Source organism: Phoxinus phoxinus (assembly GCF_949152265.1).
Source record: "Phoxinus phoxinus genome assembly, chromosome: 8".
NCBI lineage: Eukaryota > Metazoa > Chordata > Actinopteri > Cypriniformes > Leuciscidae > Phoxinus > Phoxinus phoxinus.
In genome coordinates, this window is record NC_136883.1 from 18,984,524 (window position 1) to 18,993,151 (window position 8,628).

Consider the following 8,628-nt stretch of genomic DNA (forward strand, 5'->3'; position numbering starts at 1 on the left):
TGCTTTAGGGTTTATATTCTTTATGGAATAAATGTTGGGAGAACACTATAGGGTAATTGGGTAAAAGCCCTGAAAGAAGCCAGTCTTCTGCCTAACAAAATTGCTGTCTGGATTGTTTTCAACAGGTTACGCCAGGACATCGAAGGCCGTGGCAGCACGTACTTTACTATCTGACAATAACCTCGAAATTTGTTTTTTTCTTTACAGAGCAGGATTGGGAGACGGGGCAAAATGTGCCCAAATGAAATAATGGCTATGGATGAATTTTGCTAACTGTCCTGGTTTGGGTTATTATTGTGGCAGAAAGGTGCTACACCTTAACCTAAAATTTTCCTTTTGCAGAATGTCAGGAGGATTGCATCAAGCTGAACTGAATCTGTTTTCCAAATGTATGAATACTGACTTGTTAACGTAAGCGAAGTGTTTTTCAGGGGAAAAGGACTTCGACTTTATTAAGCAAGAAATGTCTAATGATAATATGTTTCAGTTTGTAAACAGATGGTGAAAATTCCACAGGTCACACCAAAAGGGATGAGAGGAAAAGACAAGCGGTCACTAACAAAATACTTAAAGTCTCCATTCACAGGTGACAGTAAGCAGGAAATGGTTCATTCCATTGGGGGTGTGGTGGTGATCTCAGGAGTCCATGGGGCGAACGAGATGATCAACATGCCTGGAGGATGTGGACCAACTAATGATTTAAGAATGTGTTTTTGTGATGATTTTGAGGATTTTGTCTGATTATATTGAAATAGAGCTTAGTATTGATATTGGTATATGAAAAATGATTTGATTGGTTACTGATTAATTAGAAAATATTTAAGGCAAATGTTTTGAGGAAGAGAAGATCCATTAATTAATTTAATTATAGGGATTATTGTTGAAGCTTATTAAGTAGAACCACTGCCTGATTGAATTAAAGGTAAAAGAACAAAATATGGTTAGGGGAATGGATATGGGGAAAATGTTGAATGTGTAGTGTATGAGTTATGATTGTATGTGTTATTCTGATAATTTTGTTATTCATGGGTGAATATGAGAAAACTGGAATGTCTGTTCAATTGAAAATGACAGTCTATCTGAATGATGATGATGATGATGATGAACAAAATTATGCAGATGATTCAAGTAGAGATTACAGTTAAATGTGTTGATGTTTTCTTTTCGAGAACGATTGATATGTAAAGGAGAGTTTTTTTTTTTTTTTTTTAATTTTTAATGCTTTTACCATTTGCATTTTATTGTATTGTTTGTTTTTCCTACTGTTTATAACTATTTTTTTCCTTACTAGTGTGACTGCGGTTGAGCCCGGCATTAGTAAACATGTTTACTTGCTTGCTAAATAATTAATGGGGCTTTCCCCAACAAAAACAGCCTTATGCTTCTTCATTCTAAACCTTTTCTTCACAGGTTCAAGGAGAGTGATCTTTTATGATGTGTGAGTTTTTAATGACTTGAACTTGCATTTATTATTACTATTATTATTGTTATTATTATTATGTTTGATTAATAATGATAAAAAGTGAGGAGTTGTAGTGGCGTTTTTATGATATTCATTGATCTTTAGTAAAATATAGATGATTCAAAGAATGTCACATGTGTGACTCTCACTTGTAGTGAGAGAAGATTCTCTTTATGTACCTGGGAAGGCAGAAGGGAGAGACACTCCAGAGAACAGACGAACGAGGACCTCTGACCTAGATGTCAGAAGGCCATTTGATGCAGGGGGGGCTTAGTGACGAATCTAAACTAGTGTTATGGCTTCCTTGTCTATGGAAAACCACTGGATGGAAAACTACTGTGGGAGGAGGGCTCTGAAGAAGAAGACCTTGAATCTTAGGATAAAAAGTTGGTTCAGTCTGTCTGGGGGTGTGTCACTCTTCTGCACAGGGTAACAGCTGTGTATTAGACTGCTCCTTCTTGCAAGAATAAATACTTCTAATATTTTATAATTTGACTCTGAGTCTCCCTTACGCAGTGATGTTTGTTTGATGAATTTTTGCCACAACAGGTTGTATCCTGTTTTTACAGTCTATGGTGCAAACACACTGAAAATAAGTTATTTAAGTGGACCTTAAAAACATTAGGTACGCCAGTGCAAGTAGCTTTTGGTCCAAATCAGAATAATAATTCACCTCCCGTGTTTGTAGAAAGATGTGGATCACTTCATGAACTTATTCCTAAAGTCACAGCTGTATAGGCTACTGTGCAGACCATTGATTTAGTCTGAATTGATGTATAAATAATATCTTTTTGGAATTATTTTTAAAATCTTTATAGCCTATACATATAAATTAATTAAATTAGGATAATTACATTTAAATGTAGGTTATATTTAATTAATACTTTTAAACATAAAACAATCAAACTATGAACAATTTACAAATTGTTTACCTGAAAACAAAACCATGTGTTACGACTTTAAGTTCTATATACGTCACAAAAAATAACACTTATTAAGTTTGATATAAACAATATTAAGTATTATGTTTAGTAGGTAAACATCCAACAGTTTTTACATTCTACATTTAACATTCTATTATATATAAATATATATATTTATTTATTTGTTTGTTTATTTCTGTTTTCTCAGCCTTTGTACTTCTGGCAAATATGTCCTCCAAAAAGGTAAGTTCAGTACCAAATTAAGTTATATGGTTGATAGTTTGAGGGAAAAACTGATTAAATCTAGAAATATATTAAAAAACTTAATTTATTGAATTATTTGGCAGAGACACCAGTACAGTAGGTGGATGACATCCACAGAGCGTAAGAGGCAGTACAATAAAATCTGGGCTAGAGTGTCAAGGGCACAAAAGGCAGCAGCCAACAAGGAAACGATCAGTTCAATTGAGATGGCCAGCATTGCTGAAAGTGACAGTCACAACCAACTCTTTGAGGAGGAAAATCTTTGCATGTTTACAGATCCAGCCCTATCAAGTTCTGAGAGCGAACAAGATACAACCACTCTCAGAGAAGAACTTTCAAAATGGGCATGTATGTTTCAAGTGAAACACAATGCTGTGGATGCTCTGTTAAACATCCTCAAAATACATGGACATGCAGAACTCCCCCATACTGCAAGGACACTCTTCGGAAATGAGAACCATTATGAACTTACTATCAAAGATGGTGTCAAGAGTGTACAGTTTAGTGTGGCAGATCAGCTCTCAAATCATCTGAGCAGATATCCTGCAGCTGTGACAGACCATCTGCAGTCACTTGACCTCTCCTTAAACGTTGATGGACTTCCATTATTCAAAAGTTCAAACTTGTCCCTCTGGCCAGTTCTTTGTTCCATTAATTTGTCACCAGTATGTGTCTTCCCCCTCTGCCTCACCACTGCTGCATCCAAACCAAAAACACAAGACTTTGTAAGTGACACAGTTCAGGAATTGGCAGAACTAATGCAGAATGGTCTGACCTGGGAAGGCAAGCATTTAAACATCCAACTGAGATGTGTTACCTGCGATGCTCCAGCCAAAGCCATGGTCAAGTGTGTCAAGCAGTTTTCTAGATACTATGGGTGCGACAGATGCACCCAGAAGGGATCCTGGGATGGTCGGGTGACGTATCCTGATGTTGACAATCTGACCTTGAGGACAGACCAATCATTCAGGGAGTGTTGGCAACCAGAACACCATCAAGAGGAAAAGATTTCACCTTTCTCTGTCCTCCCAATTGACATGATCAAATCCTTCCCCATAGACTACATGCACCAGAGCTGCCTTGGGGTCATGAAAAAGTTGCTGCTATTGTGGACAAGAGGTAGATCAGAGTACCGCATGTCATCAGGAGACGTGGCTCGTGTAAGCAATAGGCTGGTGACACTGAAGAAAACAATTCCTGACTGCTTTGCCAGAAAGCCAAGGGGGTTGCAAGAAGTTGAGCGTTGGAAAGCAACCGAATTCAGACAGTTTGCATTATACACAGGGAAGATAGTTCTGAAGGGAGCACTACAAGGACAACTGTACGAACACTTCTTGTGTTTTAGCACTGCTCTGTGCATCTTAGTGAGTCCAGAACTTACAAAGGCACAAGGGCCTTATGCCAGCCAACTACTGCAATACTTTGTGGAGAAAGGACGGGAGATATATGGAGAGACATTTTTAGTGTACAACGTCCATTCATTGCTGCACCTTTCAGAAGATGCTCAAAACTTTGGCTGCCTTGACAACTGCAGTGCGTTTAAATTTGAGAGCTATCTACATCAGATTAAGAACATGGTCCGCTCTGGAAAAAATGTCCTAACTCAAGTAGCAAATCGTCTGGAGGAAACATCAAAACTGAAGCAAACAAACAAGGAAAAAGTAGTGTCATTGAAAGGCCCAAACAATGTGTTTGTTTTAAGCCCTGAAGAATGTTGTGAGGTGGTGTCAGAAGGGCTGGAAAACACAATGTTATGCAGAGTGTTCACCAATCTACAGCCATATCTGATGACGCCATGTGATTCCCGTCTTTATGGAGCATATGTTGCTAGCATTAGGCACTCACAAATGCGTTGCCTTGACAGAAAGGCACTTGAGAGGAGGGCATTCATGGTGGAAAAACATGGTGGAATCAGAATTGTCGTGTCCATCCTTCATACTTTGTAGGCTGTTGCCAGATGTACATAGTTATTTATTAGTTTAAAGACACAGAGCATTAAATCAGCAAATATATCACAAGACTCAAGCTTATCTGGAGAATAACTTTCTAACTACAAAAACTAAATGAGAATGTCTCGAACTTAAGAAAACAAGGAGGAGGAACAAAAACAACAAATGGATTTGATACAAAACAGCCATAATCATAATTTATTCATGAGGTTAGAGCATGTCCTATGGATCTATTAATAGCTAATTATAAACATTTCAACAATTATATTTGTAAAACAAATTGAACTTTTCTGTTTAATACAGGATTATTTGCGCTATGTTGTCCTGCATTTTACTGAGCACAATGAAGTTGAGGTGGCTCCATCCAGCTGGTTGGAGTTGAACAATGAGGTAAGACTAAGTCCATATATATTAAGCAGGTTTATTGTAAATGTGCAAATGAAAACAAATACATCTATATGTCTGAAAGGTATTGTATTGCTACTGGCCTCACTTGAAAGCTGGAACTATGGTAAAAAAATGTGCCATGCCAGACAAGAAGCTATGGTCGAAACATCAAGTCAGAATATTTTCTGACACAGGTAAAGTATGCAAAAATAATACATTACATACTTTTTAATCAAGACAAAAAAACAAAAACAAAAAACACTGGCAAATATTTCTATAATATGTTATGTTGCTTTGTGAGCAGATGATTATGATCTGGCAAGATTTCGGGCAAGAAAGGCACTCGAAACATCGCATGTTGAGGACTCTGATGATGATAATAGGGGGAGAAAAGTAATTCCCCCAAGACGATTTAGAGGTATTTAGATATGTTATAATAAATAGGTTAAAGATCTTCCCTACTTTATATTGAAAGGTAATATTTTAACATTTGTTTTTTGCAGAGGAAGAAGTCTTGCCCAGCCAGCCCGGATGGGCAAAACAGACTCAAAGCTGTAAGTATATAAACTATAACTGAAATAAGAATGATTATGAAAAGCCAAAATTTGTGTTCTCTATTAATGTTTAATAAAATTTTGTTTTGCAGTTCATGAGAATGGTGGGTCATCTCAAGGTGAATTCATTGTGCCCAACTGCCCATACCAAAAAAATGGGTTTTAAATATCAGTGAGGTTAAGATTTTTAAAAGGAGAATGAATGATTCAAGACATGATTACATTTGTATTTGCTTCTATAACATAATTCTTTATTTTCACTATTCCATTTGACCTGGAAGATGACATTGCCAGCTTACAAGCAAAGAAAAACAAAACCAAACCAAAAAACAGATCGAGATTAGCAGAAACTACACTTGAGAGTAAGTAGAAAATTAGTCACTTTTAAAAAATATATAAAGAGAAGTCAATATAGCTTACATGATTGCTGTCACTGTTTTGTTTTTTGTTTTTGTTTTTCAGCTGAGGGGACTGATGAAGGTAAGACCACTGTAATTTAGTTTTTATAGGTTTAATCAATATTATGTATTTTTTACTCAGTTCTTTTCTTACCTTAGATGAGGAGCTGCAGCCAAAAAGAAAAAAAACAAAAACAATCTTGTTTGATGTTGCCCAATGCTCCTTCTTGTGAGTACTAAGTTTTTGAGTTAACATTTTTCAACTGAGTAGTTATAGAAAGAAGTTTAAGGTTGGGACTTTTTTCAAACTAAATTAAATAAAATAGCAACAAAACTGTTTACAACATTTATAATAAAAATAAATGCTTCTTGAGCAGCAAATCAGCATATTAGAATTATTTCTGAAGGATCATGAAGACTGTACTAATTCAGCTTTGCCATCACATAGGCCTAAATGAATTACATTTGAAAATAAAATAAAATAGAAAAAAAGTACAAAAAAATGGAGTTATATTTCACATTATACCAGTTTCAACTTTCATATTGATCAAAAAAAGGCAGCCTAGGTGTGCAGGAAAACTTCCTCATTGTAACTTTTTGACCGTTTTGATTGATGTGGTTACAGTTCCATCTACTTCAACACTCCAACCACAGTCCAGTTCTACAAGCCAACAGATTCAAGGTAAGAAGAAAGAATTTATACACATGACCTGCAGATACAGTACGTGCAAGCATTGTGATTCTAACAGTCACACTTTATTTAATTATAAATTTAACTTATACATTTTTAATCAGCTCTGTTCAATCTGTCTTTTTGCCATTTGCTATATATAATATTTTGAAGGACATATTTTGATTACAATAGGTTTATTTGAAGATTGTTTATTAAATAAATGTTAAAATTGATAGATTTTAATTATGCTGAATGGCTATAATTGCTAAAATTGAGAAAACAATCAGAGAGAGAGAGGTAATGTTTTGACAATGTTTTCACAGAAATCTCTCAGCTCTTTGATGGTTTGGAGAGGAGAATACTCCTGAAACTCGACCAAATCCATGCCGACATAAAATCAGCCATTGGGATACAGTCTGTGAGCCAGCCAAGCACCTCTGCCTCGGACCTATTCGAGGTGCTAGAGGAGCCATGCAAGTCAGTGGAGGAATTGGAAGAGCTGTGCGAAAAGCTGACAGCTGTTGATTTTCGCAAGAAGATTGTATGTGCAGAAACAAATGCTGTTTTATGTTATGCTATGCAATTTATTGCCACTGTTCTTTGATAACTGATTGTTTGTTTTGCAGATTCGATATCTTTGTCTCCAGAGTGCAGGCAGTTTGGGGGATGGCATTAGAAGAATGCTGAAGAAAATCGGAGATAATTCCCTTTGGGCTGAATACAGCTACAAAGGGAGAAAAGGAAAACGGGCATTTCAGCATCTGCTGATCAATGATGTGATAATACGTAAGCTACAAACATTACTCATGAGGTCCTGTCTCCAAGGTTGCAAAAAGTGCATTGGAATGTGATAGATTCATTCTCTTTGATTGAAATGTTCATTCAAACTCAGCATATAAATGTTAGTAGTAATGGTCTGTTATGAGAACATTATAGATATTTAATACTATCTGGAATAGTACTTTCTACATTTGTCGTGATCTAGTTATAATTACTGTGAAATATGTATTATTTGAAGGTGCCTGCAGTAAGGTGTACCCACACCACAAGACCCAAAATGTGGAAGATATGATAGCCGTTACCCTTAAGCATGCTCCACATCGTGAGAAAGCAAAGAAAAATGTTCAGGTAAGAGGATTTTGACCAAAAACTCACTCAATCTGGCTCGCGCACGTACACACACACACACACACACACACGTACACACACACACACACACACACACACACACACACACACACACACACACACTCCCTCTCTTGCTCACTCACTCACGCACTCACAGACACACACACACACAAATACAGTCGCTCACTTATCTTGCGCGCGCGCGCACACACACACACACTTTGAATTGTCATGTGTCTAATCAAATATAATGTTAATGTTTTAATGTTAATATTATAATAGCCTATATTAAAATAAAAAATAGCTGTATTTAAGATAAAACCTAAAGGATTAAATTTTGTTACTTTGTTTTCAGGTTCCAAGCTTACGGGTGGAATCAGATGTGGAGGAGTAACGCGCGTTTCAGCTGGAAACCTGGCAACTGGACACGCACGCACGCGCGCGCACACAGACACACACAGACACACACACACACACACACACACACACACACACACACACACACACACACACACAGCGCACTTTTTTGTTTATGAAAATAAAAGTATTTTGTTTCCTGATATTCTTTGTTGTGTGTTCCTTGTGTAGTTAAGGTAAAAGGACTTCTAGTGAACGTTCTGTAAAGGTCCCCGAATGTTTTCTGAACGTCCCGCGGGACGTCCCGCGAACGTCCCTCGCGACGTCCTGAGAACGTCCCGCGAACGTCCCGTGAACGTCCCTCGCGACGTCCTGAGAACGTCCCGTGAACGTCCCCCGCGACGTCCTGCGAACGTCGCGCGAACGTCCCTCGCGACGTCCTGAGAACGTTTAAAGAACCCTACACGAAGACGTCCAGGGGACGTTCGCGGTGGACGTTCAGGGGACGTTTTTTTGTTAGCTGGGTAACCAGC

General features: G+C 37.4%; 1 protein-coding gene across 10 annotated transcripts; it reads left to right on the forward strand.

Annotated features, from left to right (window-relative positions):
• The first annotated feature begins 2,927 nt into the window (after positions 1-2,927).
• LOC307002786 (uncharacterized protein) lies at positions 2,928-8,239 on the forward strand. 10 transcript variants are annotated; one of them, XM_079620707.1, is made up of 11 exons: positions 3,523-4,807; positions 4,902-4,988; positions 5,068-5,179; positions 5,290-5,403; positions 5,489-5,539; positions 5,632-5,658; positions 5,821-5,901; positions 6,002-6,019; positions 6,097-6,166; positions 6,563-6,619; positions 6,934-7,371. In XM_079620707.1, the coding sequence occupies exons 3-11, from the start codon at positions 5,107-5,109 to the stop codon at positions 6,950-6,952; spliced, it is 510 nt and encodes a 169-aa protein (XP_079476833.1). In that variant the 5' UTR covers positions 3,523-4,807; positions 4,902-4,988; positions 5,068-5,106; the 3' UTR covers positions 6,953-7,371. The 10 variants fall into 10 exon arrangements, 9 of the variants coding, with proteins under 9 accessions (XP_079476833.1, XP_079476832.1, XP_079476825.1 ...); XM_079620706.1 differs by having other exon boundaries at positions 6,945-7,371; XM_079620699.1 differs by lacking the exon at positions 6,097-6,166 and having other exon boundaries at positions 6,945-7,371.
• The last annotated feature ends 389 nt before the right edge of the window (positions 8,240-8,628 follow it).

Coding starts and splice junctions, on each gene's coding strand:
- LOC307002786 (XM_079620700.1), top strand. CDS start 5,960: ATGATTGCTGTCACTGTTTTGTTTTTTGTTTTTGTTTTTCAGCTGAGG. Junction 6,020..6,096: donor AGCTGAGGGGACTGATGAAG/GTAAGACCACTG, acceptor TTCTTACCTTAG/ATGAGGAGCTGCAGCCAAAA. Junction 7,397..7,628: donor GATCAATGATGTGATAATAC/GTAAGCTACAAA, acceptor TATTATTTGAAG/GTGCCTGCAGTAAGGTGTAC.